The 21,757-nt window shown below is 46.1% G+C and overlaps 1 protein-coding gene across 4 annotated transcripts in view; it reads left to right on the top strand.

Moving 5' to 3' along the window:
• brd9 (bromodomain containing 9) overlaps positions 1-21,757 on the top strand; it is a 91,112-nt gene that overhangs the window by 12,699 nt on the left and 56,656 nt on the right. For 2 of the 4 annotated variants that reach the window (XM_068055614.1, XM_068055636.1), the window contains exons 4-8: positions 1,016-1,076; positions 3,126-3,270; positions 4,897-5,007; positions 5,885-6,063; positions 10,568-10,700. In XM_068055614.1, coding sequence (XP_067911715.1) covers positions 1,016-1,076; positions 3,126-3,270; positions 4,897-5,007; positions 5,885-6,063; positions 10,568-10,700 — 629 coding nt within the window. The remainder of the gene's footprint in view (positions 1-1,015; positions 1,077-3,125; positions 3,271-4,896; positions 5,008-5,884; positions 6,064-10,567; positions 10,701-21,757) is intronic. The other 2 variants (XM_068055628.1, XM_068055622.1) reach the window with 2 other exon arrangements.

The following is a 21,757-nucleotide window of genomic DNA, read 5'->3' as shown; positions in this document are numbered from 1 at the left end:
TTGATTGAAACATATAAGATCCTGAGTGGTCTTGAGACAGTGCATGTGGAAAGGATGTTTCCCCTTGTGGGAGAATCTAGAACTAGTGGTCACTGTTTAAAAATAAGGGGTCGCCCATTTAAGACAGAGATGAGAAAGTTTTTCTCTGAGGGTCGTGAGTCTTTGGAATTCTCTTCCTCAAAAGGTGGTGGAAGCAGACTCTTTGAATATTTTTAAGGCAGAGGTAGATAGATTCTTGATAAGCAAGAAAGTGAAAGGTTATCGGAGGTAGGTGGAAATTGTAGAGTAATCAGTTCAGCCATGAACTTATTGAAAGGCGGAGCAGGCTCGAAGGGACGAGTGGTCTACTGCTGCTCCTAATTCATATGTTCGTAACTGTAGTCACTGTTGTAATGCAGGAGAATGTTTTTGAAGTTTTACACTGCTTGTTTCTTCCCCTAGCATCCAAGATAAACTGGGCATATTATTGTCTATATTCAATTTTACTTTACTCCCAGCCTGGCAATTACCAAAAACCAAAATCTTTCTTAACTGCATTTGTATAACTTTTTAAAAAATTATTTTCCGTTAACTGCACAGGTAGCCATACACTTTAACTGCCTTTTTGGGATTACAGCCTTGTTCAGTTGACTGTCTGCTCTGATCAGGGAATGGTTTCATTCACGTGGGAGATAAGAGTGGGGCTGCATTAGCATGAAGTAACCTGGCAGTGTAGAACAATCTGTTATTGAGCTGTCACTTTAAACCATGTACATGCTAGATTGCTTGATTGCACAAATATCCCAATAACTTTTCCTGCCGTCAGTTTTCAAATGCTTCATCATGTAGACTAGAACATCTTTAGACCATGTTAGTAAATCATATTTGCATTCATATAGCGATATTCACATCAAAAGATGACAAAGCATGCCGCGCATTTCATTACTTTTTAAATGCAGTCATTTATGTAAGCAAATACAGATTCTCAATGTGCCATTACCTTTCAAACTAATAAAACCTTTGTTTGTATTAAAAGCGGAAAGTGAGAACACACCCCTGCAGCAATTGTTGGAGCATTTTTTGCGCCAGTTACAGAGGTAGGTTTTAATATCTTAACACAAAGCCAGCGATAATTAAACAACCTATACTTTTTCAGCACCTTTTAATTATGTTTGTCTTTCTGGCTGGGAGGATGGATTGATGCTGTAAGCTGTGCCTAGTGCTGCTGTATAGTCTGCCTTAAGGTGAGAGAGTTTCCGCATCCACCTTCACCTACTTTTCTTGGTGGGGCAGATTCTCGCCTTTGCTTGCCACCTATCCACAGTGATATAAAGGTTTCCTCCAATCCGAAATTGAGAGTGTACTGTGTGAAGGGCAGCAGACACAAACTTCCACCCCAGCATATTCCAGTGCAGCTTACTCGAGCTTCAAGGTGCTACGGTATCTTGTATTTTTCAAAAGTGGAGAGTATTCCATCACACTCCTGACTTGTGCCTTGTAGATGGTGGACAGGCTTTGGGGAGTCAGGAGGTGAGTTACTCGCCTCAGGATTCCTAGCCTCTAACCTGCTCTTGTAGCCACGGTATTTATATGGCTACTCCAGTTCAGTTTCTGGTCAATGGTAGCCCCTAGGATGTTGATAGTGGGGGATTCAGCGATGATAATGCCATTGAATGTCCAGGGAAGATGGTTAGATTCTCTCTTGTTGGAGATGGTCATTGCCCGCCACTTGTGTGGCGCGAATGTTACTTGCCACTTATCAGCCCACGCCTGAATATTGTCCAGGTCTTGCTGCATTTCTACATGGCCTGCTTCAGTATCTAGGAGTCACGAATGGTGCTGAACATTGTGCAATCATCAGCGAACATCCCCACTTCTGACCTTATGATTGAAGGTAGGTCATTGATGAAGCTGCTGAAGATGGTTGGGCCAAGGGCACTACCCTGAGGAACTCCTGCAGTGATGTCCTGGAGCTCAGATGATTGACCTCCAACAACCACAACCATCTTCCTTTGCGCTTGGTATGACTCCAGCCAGCAGAGGGTTTTCCCCCGATTCCCATTGACCTCAGTTTTGCTAGGGCTCCTTGATGCCATACTCGGTCAAATGCTGCCTTGATGTCAAAGGCAGTCACACTCACCTCACCTCTTGAGTTCAGCTGTTTTGTCCATGTTTGAACCAAGGCTGTATTGAGGTCAGGAACTGAGTGGCCCTGGCGGAACCCAAACTGAGCGTCACTGAGCAGATTATTGCTAAGCAAGTGTCGCTTGATAGCACTGTCAATGACACCTTCAGTCACTTTACTGATGATTGAGAGTAGGCTGATGGGGTGGTAATTGGCCGGGTTGGACTTGTCCTGCTTTTTGTGTACAGGACATATCTGGGCAATTTTCCACATTGCAGGGTAGATGCCAGTGTTGTAGCTGTACTGGACCAGCTTGGCTAGGGGTGCAGCAAGTTCTGGAGCACAGGTCTTCAGTACTATTGCCGGAATATTGTCAGTACGATCATGGCTGATCTTTCACTTCAGTGCCTTTTTCCCACACTATCCCATATCCCTTTATGTCATTTGTATTTAGAAATGTGTCAATCTCAATTGTAGGTTGGAGGAGAGAATTGCAATCAAACTTAACCCTGTCCTCATCCCCAATCTCTATACACGTGCTTGTCATTCCAATTTTCTGGATAGCAATTTGGTGAGAAGGGATGGTTCCTCTGATAAGACATTGTAAACAGACCAAAAAGACTTCATCCAAATTAGTGAAATCATTAATACATTCTAAAATATATCCTCCCATCGTGTTTAAGATGTTGCCATCTGAGCAAATTTTCCCCAGTAGAGAGGGAGCCCTGGTTGATTTCCTTCGTCTATCATAGCCTAGGCCACTGAGACAAAACATAACCAATACCACGAGCCCAGCTGAGATCTGCTAAGCTGGCAGAGACCCAAGCACTGTTTGGTTCATTTCCACACCAGTACATTGAGTAAGGAGTGCACAGTATGTTTTTTATGAAAAAAAACTTCCCATCTGCATACACCCAGAAGTGTTTGAAGATGAGGGAGGGAGAAGAGAGGAGTGATTGTTGGAAATTGCTACTAGTTATTACCTACATTAAATGGTGATCAAAAAATACTTTTTTTTTAGGAAAGATCCTCATGGATTTTTTGCATTTCCTGTTACGGATAGTATTGCACCTGGTTATTCTATGATAATAAAACATCCAATGGATTTCAGCACCATGAAGGATAAAATCCTGGCAAATGAATACAACTCCATTACAGAATTCAAGGTAAGGTTAACACAGGAACTAGACGTGAGTAACCTGGATATATTCAAAAAGTAGAAATTATTGAGTGTTAATTTTTTATTTCCATTCTACTTCTGTGGATTCCTAATTTCTCATTAAATGATTTTTTTAAAGTTGTGTCATTAATGACTATTTAGTTTCAAAACATTTTATTTTGGAATTATTTTCTTAATTGAGATGGGTTGAGCTTAAAAGAGGTCTGACAGTGCTAGATCCGTTCCATTCGATTTACTTCCCCCAGGCTGAAGGGTAATCAAATCTGCCAGATATTCTTGTGTAGCATTAGGGAGTTAGCATTATAACTGACCACATAACTCAATAATTGAAAGTTCTTCTTAAAAAGCTTTCATTTAAAGGAGTAGATAACTATCCATAGTTGAAAACTACTTATACAGCTTTTCCCACAATGTATATTTTTCCTGGTTAGAGTAATCTGTAATTACAGATGGAATATGTGCAGAAGATAGCATTTTACTGGTGGTGATTGTTTGCTCACGTCCTTTGGCAGCCAGAAAAGTCCAGCATTTTTAAATATGTGGATCAAATAGCATTCATTAATGCAGTAAGACTTGGTTGCCAGCGTGATGTTTGGAGTTGCATAATTCCATGGCTGCAGAATTCATGAATTACTTTAGAAATTAATAAGTCCCAGTCTTTCACAATTTACGATTGCACACGTGAAAAAGTGCAGTATCATTTATTGGGGTTAAAAGGGCTAATTATGAGGACGGGTTGCATAGACTAGGCATGTATACCCTTAAGTATAGAAAATTAAGGGGTGATCTGATTGAGATGTTTAAAGTGATTAAAGGATTTGATAGGGTCTGTAGAGAAAACGTATTTCCTCTGATGAGGGTGTTAGGACAGGAAGGCATAACCCTTAAATTAGAACTAGATGGTTTAAGGGTAATGTCAGGCAGCACATCTTTAGACAAAAGATAGTGGCACTCTGGAACTCTTGTTTCATCCCCCCCACCCCCCCCCCCCCCCCCGCTTCCCCCTCCCCAAAAGTGTCAGTTGACACTTTCAGAAGTGAGATGGTTAAGTTTTTTTTGGGCAAGGACATAAAGGGTTATGGTACCATGTCAGGGAGATGGAGTTAAGATACAGAGTAGCCATGATCTAACTGAATGGCAGAACAGACTCAATGGCCTACTCCTGTTCCTGTGTTCCTAAATAGCTACCTTACTGATTATCCAGAATGTGTGAAACTGTGTTAAGGAAGTTTGTAGCCAGGCTGATTTGGGAAAGTCTGAATGTAATTTGAAAATACAGTGATAGAAAGTTACAAAAGTTCATTTGTCATTCCTGAAGATGTTAAAATCAATTTGACTATTTTAACATTAAAAATCTTTTTCATATTGAATTTGATTATTTAGTGTCTGTAATGTGGTGGGGGAAGGAGAGAAAGGTAACAAAATAATCTTGCATGGCAAAGATGAAGTGACCTGTGCATTGAATTATAGTCAACACGCAAGACCAAATCAATTAGTGCATTCCCTTTTTTAAAATCTTTCTCTTGCTAGTACCTTCTCCCTGCTGCAGAAAATTTCACATAGAAATAGTCAAAATTTTAAGTAATTTTGTTTGTGTTGCTTTTCTCTCCAGGGTGATTTCAAGCTAATGTGTGATAATGCCATGACTTACAACCGACCTGAAACAGTGTACTACAAGGCAGCAAAGAAGCTGCTTCACACAGGATTTAAAATGATGAGTAAAGTAAGATGATTTTTTGTGGCCTGGGTATCTAATATATGATGTGACTAGTGATGGGTCAGCACAGTATTTTACTGAAAGCACTTGCAAATTCAGATTTTCACTTCTGCTTGGCGATACAGGTCCATCACTGATATGATTAAATCATCATTTGGGTAAAACAGCATGTAACTAGTGCTGAGAAACATGCTAAAGGGTGAAGGAGGGCAATCAAAACAGTGCGTGTTGGAGCAATCTTGGAATACGTCTTCACGTAGAAATTGGTCCCTTTCTGCTGTTACTGTGCTCCATACCACACTTCTACTAAGTCAAATAAGACTGATATTTGTGTTGAATCATCACTAGAATGACTAATCCAATGTGTACATCATTCAGTTATTCCACCATAGTTTGTATTGCTAGGAATACGCAAAGTAAAAGAAGGAATGTAAACAGAGTATACTTGAAATGCATTTTATCGTATGCATAATTGAAGTAAGTTAACATATAATGCCTAAAAGGGTCTTGTGTTTGTGTTTTTTTTTGGGAGAGTTGGAATGCATTTTAATGTTATCTAAAATGTGTTCAGCATTACCCTGAATGTGTTTTCTTTTCTCCATTACCTCTTCGTGACCTTGCATTATGGTGTTGATGGCTGTAGAGTCTTTGCCAAGACATGCCATTGTCTGTGATCCATACGCCATATGTCACCACTGGTGTTCTTCTCCATTGAGCCACAACAACGCTCATCGGTAATCACTCTCATTCATAAGAGTGTCAATCATTAAACACAGTATACTTCAGTGACCAGCTACCACTAAATGCTGTGCATGTGCATGCAGTTCACCCCAGGACTTGGGGAGAAGTAAAATGCGTGCCCTTCTGTGTTCTCTGCTTGCAGGAGCGTCTGTTAGCTTTGAAGCGCAGCATGACATTCATGCAGGAGATCGATTTTTCTCAGCAGGCAGCACTGTTAGGCGATGAAGATATAGCACAAGAGGAAACTGTTGCAGAAGTTGCTGTAGTACCTGTCGAAACAACAACCAAGAAGTCCAAGAAACAAAGTAAAGAGGTCGTAAGGTAAATTACATTTCAATTTGAAATTGCTGCTACTTTACCAAAGTACCTCTTGAAGAAAGTTTGTAAATAGGGTGATGTATTTTGGAGGAGAGGTAGTAGGCCTTCAGGGGGCTTCAGACATAATGCTGGATGATCGGAAAAATGTTTGCTACTTTCAAAGAGACACTGAGGTGAATTGAATTCTAATAGTAGTTAAATTATCAGCAATGACTTTAGCTATCCACCATAATGTTATTCTACTGCAGTAGCTTTATCTCAGAGTAGCTTGGATAGTATTGGAGAGCATTTTGGTATAGAATCTGACTTCAGTGCAAAGGATGCCTACCATACTCAATAAAGTAATGATTCAAGGTTATTCATGCTCTCTGGTCTTGAAATGTCTCTTGCCTGATGGGCTTTCAGTGACCTGGCCCCGATGGTGCCTACATTTTCCTACCCAATCTCTTCTGAAACATTCAAATAAAAATAAAATACTGCGGATGCTGGAAATCTGAAATAAAAGCAAGAAATGCTGGAAATACTCGGCAGGTTTGGCAGCATCTGTGGAGAGAGAAGTAGAGTTCTGAAGGAGGGTCACTGACTTGAAACGTTAACTCTGCTCTCTCCACAGATGCTGCCAGACCTGCTGAGTATTTCCAGCATTTCTTGTTTTTATCATCTGAAACATTGATTCTTTGCTAGGATATAGTTGTGTGGTGCTGATCACCTTTGTCCAAGTGATCATTATTCTTGTATGACATTGACAGTGAGTATCGTCTGTAATTTTGATCCTGTTCTCACTTGACGTGCACACTGTGGATGATTATAAGGAGTAGGATCCCTGGCTAATTTGTGTTCCTTCTGTGACCCATGAGTACTGAAGCCAATTTACGCAAATTCTTTTCTCTGCTGACTGAGATAAGTTAACTTGTCATAGACATGGCCTTCCTGGTCTGTGCAACGCTGTTGTTGTTCACATTTTGAGATCCTGTAACAAAGTGGCACCACCCTGGTTCTGCCATTAAGCGAGATATGTAGACAGTGTACTTAGAATTTGAGTATTGCTGAAAACAGACATTTTGTCGAAGCTTTTCATCTTGCACTCATCAGGACAATTCGCATGAATACCAATGTAAGAGAAAGCAGCAAATTTATACTATATGAGAAGAGAGTGCTGATTGGTTGGCAAGTAGACTCTGGTCGAGACGTTGCCATGGAGAATGCACCAGATTATGATGACTGACAGTTAACTGTCAAGCTTTGTTTGAAATTTAAACCAGACAGCTTGACTCTTGATTGGTCACGGCATTGCCCTGAGGAATGAACCAGCGAATGGCTGTCACTTATTTTGTTCAGCTGAAACGGGCGCAATGTGTGTACAAGTTCTTAGTGTCTGCAAAGAACAGGGCCCTGTGTATTAATATATGTAGCTTCCAGTACATGCACTTGCGCCACAGTGCGAGCCCGACTGACGATATCAAATTGGTTGTCAGCATAATGCTTAACACACTGAGGATTATTTAGCAAATGTTGTCTGGTCGCAGAATCAAATCTAATGTTGGATACTGTGGTTTGAGTTTTGCAAGCACAGGCTGATTGGGTACAGTCTGTACCTTGCCCATTGCGAACAGCGGAAGGGACATGCTGTTTGATAAGATCCGCCAGTCTTTGAGACGTACGCCCTATATACCTAGCATCACACTGGCATTGAAATTCATATACCACGTTACTCATTTGTGTGATAGGCAGGATGTCTTTTTAACTTGAGGGCAGCATCCTGTTAGTGGCATAGTAGCAGCGTGAAACAGTTAGCTTAACCTGTTGCTCAAATTTTTGAGATACCTTACCCTTCCAGGGTAATCTGAGGTAGACTGGGCACTTTTCAACATGGAAAATGATGGCTCTAGGTCCATTCATAAGTTTGCTTGATAGACAGCAAGAAATGATCTGATCAGGGTAGCCATTGTCACGCAGGATGTCTTTGGCAGTGTTGCGAGGTCTTAAGACCAACCCAGACATACACATCAGTAAACCTGTCCAACGGACGAGAATAGTCATCCTTAACAAGCATGACTATATCAACACAATGCATGTCATTCTTAATGACGGGTCCAAATTCGTATCCATTGGACCTGCCGCTCAACATGACCGGACAGCCTTGTTCGAAAGTAAGCTTAAAAAAAAACGCTTGCTGGACTTGTGTAAGAGCAATGAGCTGCCGGGTGATGTATGTGACAGGGTTCGTCCTCACGGCTCGCTGCATCCACGTATGTATGGGTTGCCCAAGACACGCCAAAGTGATGTCCCTTTACGCCCTATCATCTATGACCAGTTCTGCACAACATAAATTGGCCAAATGGTTGGGCGAATTGTTAGAACCAGTTTTGAGCAGGTTCTCTACAAACATGGTGAAGGATTCCTTCACATTTGCAAAGACCATACAGGACTTGCATTTCTATAGCAATACCATGTCCATGTGCTCATTTGACATTGCTAGCCTATTCACCAATGTATCACTTAAGGAAGCCATACATATTTGCACTGCAGCACTATATCATGGCGATCTAGACCCGCCACCATTGCGTGAATCAGTATTCATTGAACTTATGAACTTGCCAAGTTGCGTAGTTGAATTCAGTTTTAACGACACCATGTATGCCCAAATAGATGGTGTTGCCATGGAACTCCCTCTAGGCCCAGCTCTCGCAAACATCTTTGTTGGGTTCCATGCGAAACGTGTCTTCGAGGGAATGACACCTAACCTTCTATGTCGAGCATATTTCCGATATGTAGATGATACGTTTGCTATATTGGAATCCGCAGCTGCATGTAATAATTTCCTTACCCGTCTTAATGGGATCCATCCTGTACTCAAATTCATCTTTGAAATGGAACAGTCAAATGAGCTCCCTTTTCTTGACGTACCCGTTGAAAAATCTGCTAGGGGGTTCTCTACCATGGTCTACTGTAAGCCTACCTTCACTGGTCAGTATACGCGTTGGGATTGTTACAGTTCCACGCTCTATAAGTTTGGCCTTATCAGCAACATAAGAATATAAGAAATAGGAGCAGGAGTAGGCCATTCGGCCCCTCAAGCCTGCCCCGCCATTCAATAAGATCATGGCTGATCTGCCCCAGACCTCAACTCCTCTTTCGTGCCAGCTCTTCATAGCCCCCAACTCCCTGATATTTCAAAAATCTATCTACCTCCTCTTTAAATACTTTCAGTGACCTAGCCTCCACTACTCTCTGGGGTAGAGAATTCCAGACATTCACTACCCTCTGAGAGAAGAAATTCCTTCGCATCTCAGTTTTAAACGAGTGTCCCTTTATTCTGTAACTATGTCCCCTAGTTCGAGGTTCCCGCACTAAGTGGAAACATCTTCTCAACATATACCCTGTCAAGCCCCCTCAGAATCTTGTACATTTCAACCTTGTAACTAGGGCCCGAGCATGTAAGCTTGATGCTGAAATAGGGCGAATCAAAGGCATCCTGTGTGACAATGGCTACCCTGATGAGATCATTTCTCGCTGTATATTGCGCAAACTTATAAAAAGACCTAAAGCCGTCATTTTCCGCCTTGAAAAGTGCCCAGTCTACCTCAGATTACCCTGGAAGGTAAGGTATCTCAAAAATTTGAGCAACAGGTGAAGCTAGCTGTTTCATGCTGCTACTACGCAGTAAGCAACAAGTGTGGTGTTCGCCACTAACAGGATGCTGCCTTAAGCCAAAAAGACATTCTGCCTATCAAACAAATGAGTAATATGAATTTCAATGCCAGTGTGATGTACGTCCCAAAGACAGGCGGATCATATCAAACAGCATGTCCCTTTTGTTGTTTACAACAGGCAAGGTACAGACCATACCCAACCAGTCTGTGCTTGCAAAACTCAAAATACAGTGTCCAACATCAGATGTGATTCCACGATTGGACATTTGCTAAATAATCCTCAGTGTGCTAAGAATTACGCTGACAACCAATTTAAGATTGTCAGTCGGGCACGCACTGTGGCGCAAGTGCATGTACTGGAAGCTACATATATTAATACACAGGGCCCTGTTCTTTGCAGACAGAAAGAACATGTACACACATTGCGCCCATTTCAGCTGAACAAAATAAGTGACAGCCATTCGCTGGTTCATTCCTCAGGGCAATGTCTTGACCAATCAGAGTCAAGCTTCTGGGTTTAAATTTCAAACAAAGCTTGACAATTAATTGTCAGTCACCATAATCTGGTGCATTCTTCAGGGAAACACCTCGACCAATCAGAGTCCACGTGCCAACCAATCAGCACTCTCTTCTCATACAGTATAAATTTGCTGCTTTCCCTTATATTGGTATTGCAAATTATCCTGATGAGTGCAAGCTGAAAAGCTTCGACAAAATGTCTGTTTTCAGCAATACTCAAGTTCTGTACTACCAAACACTTGTACTTCGAATTGAATAACATGGGTGCAGCTAATTTACTACAGTGTTCACTTCCTCTCAGCTGCCTTCACATAGATAATTTCTTCTCTTTTCAGTTACTTGTATGAACCAGAAGGGAATGCATGCAGTTCGACAGACAGTACAGCTGAGGAACATGTCCTCGCCTTGGTGGAACATGCGGCAGATGAAGCTCGAGATAGAATTAGCAGAAATGCTGCCAACAGCAAGGTATATCAGTGTGACTGTTGGATAAAGGATTTAACGTGCTAACCTGTGAAATACAAACTAGAAATGTACAGCACATGAGTCCTATTCTGCGGGTGGATTTTTATGCCCCTCGACTGGAACATTTTATATTCATAAGATCATTGAATTATACGGTGCAGCTGTCCTCGATCCCATGCCTCTGCCCTTTCCCCATTACCATTTAAGTTTCTCTTTTTATTCACTTCCTTTGTGCAATGATTTCTGCCTCTGCTATTAGGTATTCTATGCCTTGACAAATGTCTGCATAAAGACAGTTCTTGGCTGTATGTTTCTTTCTTTATTTATTTAGAGATACAGCACTGAAACAGGCCCTTCGGCCCACCGAGTCTGTGCCGACCAACAACCACCCATTTATACCAATCCTACATTAATCCCATATTCCCTACCACATCCCCACCATTCTCCTACCACCTACCTACACTGGGGGCAATTTACAATGACCAATTTACCTATCAACCTGCAAGTCATTGGCTCTGGGTGGAAACTGGAGCACCCGGCGGAAACCCACGCGGTCACAGGGAGAACTTGCAAACTCCACACAGGCAGTACCTAAATTCTTCTTGTGAATTTAAATTTATGCTGTCTAGTTCAGGGTTGTCCAACCTTTTTGGGTGGAGGGCCGCTTAACGATTATTGCTTGGCCGAGTGGGCTGGTGAGCAAATTTTGAAAGATGAAGCCATTAAAAATTTATTTTACGTATAAAAATAACAAATGTGCATTTTGTGAAGAAGCTGTAATGAGAAGACCAATTTATTGACCTACTTTCTCGTCACTATATTGAAAACTGATTTAGTGACATACCTGGCTTTGTTTTTACTTGCGTAAGTAGTCAATCTCTGCCCACACACTTGATGTAGCGATGCAGAGTATTCTGGATAGATGTCCATCTTTTAGGAGTGAAATCTCTCTCTCTCTCTGTCTCTCCCTGTGTTCTCTGTTGTACTCCCCGCCCCCCCCCCCCGCTTCTGTGTTGTACTCCCCCCCTCCCCCCCACCGCTTCTGTGTTGTACTCCCCCCCCCCCTTCTGCGTCGTTCCCCCCCGCCTTCTGCGTCGTTCCCCCCCGCCTTCTGCGTCGTTCCCCCCCACCTTCTGCGTCGTACCACCCCCCCTTCTGCGTCGTACCACCCCCCCTTCTGCGTCGTACCACCCCCCCTTCTGCGTCGTGCCACCCCCCCTTCTGCGTCGTACCACCCCCCCTTCTGCGTCGTACCACCCCCCCTTCTGCGTCGTACCACCCCCCCTTCTGCGTCGTACCACCCCCCCTTCTGCGTCGTACCACCCCCCCCTTCTGCGTCGTGCCACCCCCCTTCTGCGTCGTACCACCCCCCCTTCTGCGTCGTACCACCCCCCCTTCTGCGTCGTACCACCCCCCCTTCTGCGTCGTGCCACCCCCCCTTCTGCGTCGTGCCACCCCCCCTTCTGCGTCGTGCCACCCCCCCTTCTGCGTCGTGCCACCCCCCCTTCTGCGTCGTGCCACCCCCCCTTCTGCGTCGTGCCACCCCCCCTTCTGCGTCGTGCCACCCCCCCTTCTGCGTCGTGCCACCCCCCTTCTGCGTCGTGCCACCCCCCTTCTGCGTCGTGCCACCCCCCCTTCTGCGTCGTGCCACCCCCCCTTCTGCGTCGTGCCACCCCCCCTTCTGCGTCGTGCCACCCCCCCTTCTGCGTCGTGCCACCCCCCCTTCTGCGTCGTGCCACCCCCCCTTCTGCGTCGTGCCACCCCCCCTTCTGCGTCGTGCCACCCCCCCTTCTGCGTCGTGCCACCCCCCCTTCTGCGTCGTGCCACCCCCCCTTCTGCGTCGTGCCACCCCCCCTTCTGCGTCGTGCCACCCCCCCTTCTGCGTCGTGCCACCCCCCCTTCTGCGTCGTGCCACCCCCCCTTCTGCGTCGTGCCACCCCCCCTTCTGCGTCGTGCCACCCCCCCTTCTGCGTCGTGCCACCCCCCCTTCTGCGTCGTGCCACCCCCCCTTCTGCGTCGTGCCACCCCCCCTTCTGCGTCGTGCCACCCCCCCTTCTGCGTCGTGCCACCCCCCCTTCTGCGTCGTGCCACCCCCCCTTCTGCGTCGTGCCACCCCCCCTTCTGCGTCGTGCCACCCCCCCTTCTGCGTCGTGCCACCCCCCCTTCTGCGTCGTGCCACCCCCCCTTCTGCGTCGTGCCACCCCCCCTTCTGCGTCGTGCCACCCCCCCTTCTGCGTCGTGCCACCCCCCCTTCTGCGTCGTGCCACCCCCCCTTCTGCGTCGTGCCACCCCCCCTTCTGCGTCGTGCCACCCCCCCTTCTGCGTCGTGCCACCCCCCCTTCTGCGTCGTGCCACCCCCCCTTCTGCGTCGTGCCACCCCCCCTTCTGCGTCGTGCCACCCCCCCTTCTGCGTCGTGCCACCCCCCCTTCTGCGTCGTGCCACCCCCCCTTCTGCGTCGTGCCACCCCCCCTTCTGCGTCGTGCCACCCCCCCTTCTGCGTCGTGCCACCCCCCCTTCTGCGTCGTGCCACCCCCCCTTCTGCGTCGTGCCACCCCCCCTTCTGCGTCGTGCCACCCCCCCTTCTGCGTCGTGCCACCCCCCCTTCTGCGTCGTGCCACCCCCCCTTCTGCGTCGTGCCACCCCCCCTTCTGCGTCGTGCCACCCCCCCTTCTGCGTCGTGCCACCCCCCCTTCTGCGTCGTGCCACCCCCCCTTCTGCGTCGTGCCACCCCCCCTTCTGCGTCGTGCCACCCCCCCTTCTGCGTCGTGCCACCCCCCCTTCTGCGTCGTGCCACCCCCCCTTCTGCGTCGTGCCACCCCCCCTTCTGCGTCGTGCCACCCCCCCTTCTGCGTCGTGCCACCCCCCCTTCTGCGTCGTGCCACCCCCCCTTCTGCGTCGTGCCACCCCCCCTTCTGCGTCGTGCCACCCCCCCTTCTGCGTCGTGCCACCCCCCCTTCTGCGTCGTGCCACCCCCCCTTCTGCGTCGTGCCACCCCCCCTTCTGCGTCGTGCCACCCCCCCTTCTGCGTCGTGCCACCCCCCCTTCTGCGTCGTGCCACCCCCCCTTCTGCGTCGTGCCACCCCCCTTCTGCGTCGTGCCACCCCCCTTCTGCGTCGTGCCACCCCCCTTCTGCGTCGTGCCACCCCCCTTCTGCGTCGTGCCACCCCCCCTTCTGCGTCGTGCCACCCCCCTTCTGCGTCGTGCCACCCCCCCTTCTGCGTCGTGCCACCCCCCTTCTGCGTCGTGCCACCCCCCTTCTGCGTCGTGCCACCCCCCTTCTGCGTCGTGCCACCCCCCTTCTGCGTCGTGCCACCCCCCTTCTGCGTCGTGCCACCCCCCTTCTGCGTCGTGCCACCCCCCTTCTGCGTCGTGCCACCCCCCCTTCTGCGTCGTGCCACCCCCCCTTCTGCGTCGTGCCACCCCCCCTTCTGCGTCGTGCCACCCCCCTTCTGCGTCGTGCCACCCCCCCTTCTGCGTCGTGCCACCCCCCCTTCTGCGTCGTGCCACCCCCCCTTCTGCGTCGTGCCACCCCCCCTTCTGCGTCGTGCCACCCCCCCTTCTGCGTCGTGCCACCCCCCCTTCTGCGTCGTGCCACCCCCCCTTCTGCGTCGTGCCACCCCCCCTTCTGCGTCGTGCCACCCCCCCTTCTGCGTCGTGCCACCCCCCCTTCTGCGTCGTGCCACCCCCCCTTCTGCGTCGTGCCACCCCCCCTTCTGCGCCGTGCCACCCCCCCTTCTGCGCCGTGCCACCCCCCCTTCTGCGCCGTGCCACCCCCCCTTCTGCGCCGTGCCACCCCCCCTTCTGCGCCGTGCCACCCCCCCTTCTGCGCCGTGCCACCCCCCCTTCTGCGCCGTGCCACCCCCCCTTCTGCGCCGTGCCACCCCCCCTTCTGCGCCGTGCCACCCCCCCTTCTGCGCCGTGCCACCCCCCCTTCTGCGCCGTGCCACCCCCCCTTCTGCGCCGTGCCACCCCCCCTTCTGCGCCGTGCCACCCCCCCTTCTGCGCCGTGCCACCCCCCCTTCTGCGCCGTGCCACCCCCCCTTCTGCGCCGTGCCACCCCCCTTCTGCGCCGTGCCACCCCCCCTTCTGCGTCGTGCCACCCCCCCTTCTGCGTCGTGCCACCCCCCCTTCTGCGTCGTGCCACCCCCCCCTTCTGCGTCGTACCACCCCCCCCCGTGTCGTTCCTCCCCCCCCCCCCGTGTCGTTCCTCCCCCCCCCCCCCGTGTCGTTCCTCCCCCCCCCCCCCCCCGTGTCGTTCCTCCCCCCCCCCCGTGTCGTTCCTCCCCCCCCCCGTGTCGTTCCTCCCCCCCCCCCCGTGTCGTTCCTCCCCCTTCCCCCCCCCCCCCCCCCCCCCGTGTCGTTCGTCCCCCCCCCCCCCCCCCCCGTGTCGTTCCTCCCCCGCCCCCCCCCGGTGTCGTTCCTCCCCCCCCCGGTGTCGTTCCTCCTCCCCCCCCCCCCGTGTCGTTCCTCCCCCCCCCCCCGTCTGTCCCCCCTGTTGTGCCTAACACGCACTCTAGTCTTTAAGAATCCACGGAATCCGATTGGTTAAAAGTATCTCAATATTTTATTCACACACTAAATCATCAAGTACAAGCTATCACTACTTGTCCAGTATACTACCCGTCAAGACACAAGGTGATCCGTCTCGGACTTGCGACTGCTCTTCTGTTCTCTGAGTACCTGGCTCAGGGTATCTTCTCAATTGCTCTTCCACGGGGTTCTCGTACCTTCCTCAGTTTCAGTCAGGGGTTAAATCTTGTTCTAAGACCCGCCCCTCTTACTTACTCATAGGGGTCTGGTATAATGACATAATGATAATTCCTTATTTGGCTCAGTGAGAACCTGTTCAAAACTTCACAGTTTCCCCTTGTCTATTATGAGTTTAATCATATCTGGTGTCCATGACGACTCCTAGTTTCTGGGAGCCTCCTCAATACCTTTTCTATAATCATATCTACAACTCCTTGGCCATCTGTGCGCTGTGCCCGTTTGTTCTCATCCCGCTTCAACACACTGTTCATTGTTGTGTTACTGACCCCTTTGTTTTAATTAAGTTCTTATGTGTTTTTGCTATATGTGTTTTTACTGGGTCTACAGTCCACCCTTTGATCCTGCAGGGCTATGCCCAAGGGATCACACTCTCATGTCTCTTAGGTAGTACACTTGTACAATTACAATTTCATTTTCAAACAAAAGCATAAGCAGTGTAATGTTAAAGAAAGCACAATTTAAGCATCAGTATTACATAATCAATTGTGCAAACATAATACAATTTTGTTCTTAGAGTACGTTGATCATTCATTAACTCATTTTAAGTATATACGAATAGGTTACACAATTACCCTTGTGTGGCATAACTAATTGTCTATCCTTTTATAGAGCAAGTTCGAATACTGATTGCCTTTCAGGTAGCTGTCCATCCTGTGTTCTTACATCCTCTCACATTGCCTAATTAATTTCTTAAGTTGCCAAATTAAGTACGTCACATATATCACCATGATACCCAAAACCACTGTCAGGATATGGGAGATAATTCTAAACCGGGGGTGTATCTGCACATTTGACCCCCAGTTCCATAAGTCCTCCCACCAGGTAGAATCGTTTATCTCATCAATCTCATCTTGTAGCTTCTTTGACTGTCGTTCCAGATTGGAGTACACTGCAGCAATGGCTTCTAGCTGCTGTCTCTCTTTACCCAAGCGCGTGGGCAATGGCTGAATTATATATTCATATTCCCGGAGGTAATTTGTCAAACCCTCCTTAATACTTTCTGTCGCAGGTTTCATTTCTGTCTTTTGTTTATGTATGTCTACCAACTCCATCTTCCCTACTCGGGTTGGTATTTCTGGGTTGAAATAAAACGTACTGTTGCTCACCGGACAAGTCCGGTTATGTCCATACTGGTATTCCTTCGCTGCGGTGGTTAAACAATATCTTCCCTGTCCCATATAGGCCACATGGGTTAGCCCTGACAATGCTTTCCTAGTCTCCATGGTGCAATTTACAGTGACATTAAATCCACATTTTGATTCTGCCGTTTTATATATAGGATGAGGACATATGACCACCTGGTTTTCCAGACTACACTCAGACAATGTTGTTCCAACTACCTCTTTTCCAATTTCCATAACGTAGGGTAAAATATCATAGTATTTTATGTAATCCTTTCCCCTTATCACCCCTATATTTTCTACTTCATATAATTGCATCCCTAACTTATCTCTCAGAATTACAGGTATTCCCAACACTACTCCAATACTCATAGATCCTGTATTTACACATTCCTGACCTTTCCATACCTTAAGTTTTCTGAGTTGGCACTTGGTAATTTTATCATTTGTGTGATAAGTACTCCAACTGGGTGTCATTGATCCAAATTGGTACCTGTCCCGCATCAATATGCCTCAAATTTTCCTTCATTTGTTCTAACATCCACGAACCATATGTACTGCAAACACTTTCAATATTTGAAATGTCATGAACCTCCTTTACTTTTCTATTAATCATTAATAGTATGAGCATGACCTTCCAGTACTCTTACCAGTCCTGTCACTGCATTCGTCAAATCCTGTCCTACTTTAGCTACACCACTTCTGTGCCTTTTGTTTCTTTTTCAAAATATCCTTTACTAGCTGGCTAAGAGTTCTAACCTAACCTTCTGGTCCACACTTTCCAAATCTATAGTATTGACAATTGAAGTTCCCGTATTAAAGACTGTGGCTGCATCATTCACTAAACTACGTTTACGTTTCTTTCCCTTTATTATTCCCTTATTACCAAATTCCTGTCTTAGCAATTGTTGCAGTAGTACCTTGTCCAACTCTCGGTTCTTCCCAGGGCACCAGTCAGGTAGCTGGATATCTGAGATATTCAATATTACCGGTACCAACTCAAGCTGTATATTATATACAATTTTATTAGTTTTTATTATCGCAAGTCCATTTTCTGGTCCTGCAGTTAAGGCAGGGCAAGGGAGATCAGTCACTTGTGGCTGCTGGGTCGTAACCTTACTCGCTGGTAATTCGGATGTGGGAGTAACCGTGGGGGTTGGTGCTTCTTGTCCGTATAATCTCACAACCTGGAATAGGAACTGTCCTTTTTTATTTCTCCAAACACAATAGAGCCAATAGCTCCTATCGTTTTGTGGTTTCACACATATTGATCGGTTTCTACAGTCTTTATCATCACACTGCCATACAGGGAACTCGGGGCCCCCTGGTTGATTCCTTTTGGGCATTCGACACATACCCACTGTCCGATAGTAACATTTACAAGAAAGACCCACTGCAATTCGTCTCTCAGTCTGGGACTTCCATCCTCCTGTACATGTAATCCACACCCTGTCTGCCTAATCCCGACCTCCCCTGTAGAGGAACCATCAACAAAAAAAACTTTGAGTGCTGGGGGTTTGATTGTTGGCTCCTTCCCTTGTACACACCCCAATGATTTTGACACAAAAGGTCCCTTGAGGGCCTTTGCTGTCAAAAACCTGACACACCTGATAGATTAAATTGTCCACTAAAATAAAAGCAAAATACTGCGGATGCTGGAAATCTGAAATAAAAACAAGAAATGCTGGAAATACTCAGATTAAATTGTCTGCCAGGCACATAGTAGTTCATTTTCAGGAGATTATATAAAGGGGCTGGCTTTAAGGCAAATCCATCAGTAATGTTCCTGCGATACCCAACAAGGCCCAAAAATGATCTTGGAGCTTTAATATTTTGCGGTAGGGGGAGTTCAAGGATTGTCTCCACTCGCTTTTGCTGTGTCTCATGCTTTCCCTGTGTTATTAATATTCCCAAATAGGAAACCTTTTCCTTCATTATCTGTGCCTTTTTAGGGTTAACGTTCACTCTGACCTTCTGGAGGAAGCTGGAATATCGAAGGACTATTATGAAATCCCTGGGAGAGACACGTCCAGGTGTACTGTTGTCCCTGGAATGTACACGCAAATTTATATTGACACTCTTGTGCCAGCAGTATGGACCAGAACCATTGCTAATGTCCAACACAGTAAACCACTTCGACTGTTTTTTTTTAACCTTTGATTGTCCTCTTAAATATCAGATAAATTTCCCATTGAGTGCTTTAAATAATCACTCATATCAATTAAATTGTGTTTATCGATTCCAACTTCTTATGCCCAGACTTGGTGGTGTTGCATTTTTTACATTAAAGACAGAAGTGCTTGCAACTATCTCTCCTTCTCAAGCACCTTGTCTCATTGATAAAGATGCTGTGACATTTGATGTCTGCAATTAAGTTTTTAAGTTCTTAAAGCTGCTGGATCTCTTGCTGTGGCATCAGTTCTCACGTGGCCTTGGAACCTACCATCACCTGCTTAAAAAAAATAGAAAGAATCCATTGTGGCTCTGCCCCTGAGCCCAGTGGGTTAATTTGACCAATTCTATCTGTCAATTTAGAAATTTAAGATTTAATAATGTCCAATATATATAAATTTTACTCTCAGCAATGCAAAAATTATGAGGTGGATTAAATGGAAAAATGATAGCTGCAGCGGGGTTAATTTCTTTGTCTCCAAGGGGGCGGAGCAAAACATTCTCAGCTGCATCACTTTACGTAACCTTTTTTTCTGATTGAAAAGAACTACTCCATTTTAAACTTTTTTTTCCAATCCTTTTGGTATCCTTAGGGTTTGAAAACAACAAAATCATTAGTAACATTATCAACTTCAAAGGAAAGCATCTCCATCAGGAAAGACAGCATTTTAGATCAAACTGCAATTGTTTCCAAATTTTTAGCATCTTTTGTAAGAGGTTTCTAATGCCAGGATTTTTTTATATAACAAAGATGATTCCAAATTACAATTCACTGCAATAAATATTTAAAAATCAAAACTGCCAATGTTATATGAACGAGTCTTATGTCCGGAACTGAAGACTGCTCCAAACTTGACATAATAAACTTGAAAGTTCATTGTGGCCACAAATGAAATTTCTAGTTTTTCAATTTAACAGGTCAGTTAACCTTAATAGTATAAACTTGACTCAAACTTATTAACTTATAATACTTATTAACTACACACAGAACAGAATAGCACGTGCTTTTTTAAAAAGATAGGTAAATTACATCATTTTTCTTGTTCTTTCTTCAGGCGCCTTTTCAAATGACTGTAATAAAACCAAAAACTAAAGAAAAAGTTATTTAACATTCTTAAAACAAAAGATTTAACACCAGCTTCTTAAACAAACTTTAAACAGACAGACTCTTTCCGATATCTCCTTTGTTTATCCTTCTCTCCCTTAAACCAATATCCAATTCCTGTCATTTGCTACTTAAAACAGTCAGTAAAACATGTCTTTAAACTCCAAAAAAAAAACTAGAACAGATTTCAAACTGGAACTCCAATTAAAGTAATGTTTTAAACTTCAAATTGTATTTCTGCCAAACAACTTCAACCTTCAAGGCTGAAGCTTATATCTTACGAAATGGTTCATTGCCTTTTCACAGTTGCAAAACCAACTTTTAAAATAAAAATAAAACTTCAACTTTAATATAATTCAATTTTATATCCCATTACTGGGTGCACAATCTTAAATTGAAATGAATACACTCAACAATCACTTTTCACACTTATTCAGTTCCAAACAACTTAGAAATTTGATTCCTGTCATGGGTTATGAATTCAAAATACCACAATCTCTGTCAAATTTCCTGTCCCAATGCCAAGGAACACACACAGGTTCAACAAGTTCACAACCAAAATATGACTCAAGATTCCCACAAAGTATACATGTGTAAAAATACAAAAAGTAACAAACTCATTCTTTCAACGTCAAGGCCAGACAACAAAGTGTTAACGACTGTCGGTTCTACAGAACACAAGCTGCACATCCCACATTCCTGGAAGCTTCCAACATTCACACATTCGAATCAAAAGACACAGTAACTTATTTTTACTCACTTGAAATTTCACTAAAACATAGTCTTTTTATATCACTGTGCCAAAAACTTTGTCATGGAGCCCTCTGGCCACCCCCGCCCCCAAGTTATTAATGGGCCATAGGTAAGGCCAGGGTTGGGGCTGAAGGCTCGATTGGGGGTTTGGGCGGTTTGGGGGGTGGTCATTCCATGGTACTTACTGGCCTTATCTGCCAAGTCGGCCCGATTAAAGTCGTCATTATCATCATCCTCCCTATCCACAAAAGTGCATATTATGCCGCTCTGTGCTGTGAGTTGAGACAGTAGTTTATATGTCTCCTCCTGACATTTGGTATGATCTGCTGACTGGTACACCCGCTCCTTCTGTAAGTGGTGCAGAACCGTCATTGCAGTCTGGAAGTCAGCATTTCTGTTCCGTTCCAGTGAGCTGTTCCTTCGCCTTGTCCGCTTACCCCTCAGCCTTACTGCGACTGTACTCAGCCTTTTTGGCCTGAGACTGGAATTGGATTAAATGCACTAACTGTGCTGAACTAACTGACTGACTCTGCCTTCAGGGCCCTATCATGCCACTCAGCAGTGGCTTTCACTAACTTAGGCGCCCATTTGGCTTGGTGGGTATGCGCATCCTCCCAATGCCGTACCCCAACGGACCCCTGGCCCATGTACTGCAAACTCTATCTACGAGGGCCACTTGCCCTTCAAATATTTCCAGAGCTCCAACTCCCACTCTGGCCTGGCCAGGGCCATAATAGCTCAAAGGTTCACCAATCCGATCCGTCAGACTCATAACTTTGTTTATAATTTAGTTCAAGCTCAGCGAGGCGATTCAAAATAACTTGAAATAGCACTACAACCAAGTCCCTGTTCGGGCGCCAATTATATTGTGCCTAACACACACTCTACTCTTAAAGAATCCACGGAATCCGATTTATTTTATTTTATTTAGAGATACAGCACTGAAACAGGCCCTTCAGCCCACCGAGTCTGTGCTGACCATTAACCACCCATTTATACTAATCCTACACTAATCCCATATTCCTACCACATTCCCACCTTCCCTATATTCTCCTACCACCTACCTATACTAGGGGCAATTTTAATGGCCAATTTACCTATCAACCTGCAAGTCTTTGGCTGTGGGAGGAAACTGGAG

The sequence above is a fragment of the Heterodontus francisci genome, chromosome 2 (genome assembly GCF_036365525.1).
Source record: "Heterodontus francisci isolate sHetFra1 chromosome 2, sHetFra1.hap1, whole genome shotgun sequence".
Classification (NCBI taxonomy): Eukaryota; Metazoa; Chordata; class Chondrichthyes; order Heterodontiformes; family Heterodontidae; genus Heterodontus; species Heterodontus francisci.
The sequence above is the reverse complement of the archived record's forward strand: the minus strand, read 5'-3'. Positions and strand labels throughout refer to the sequence as shown.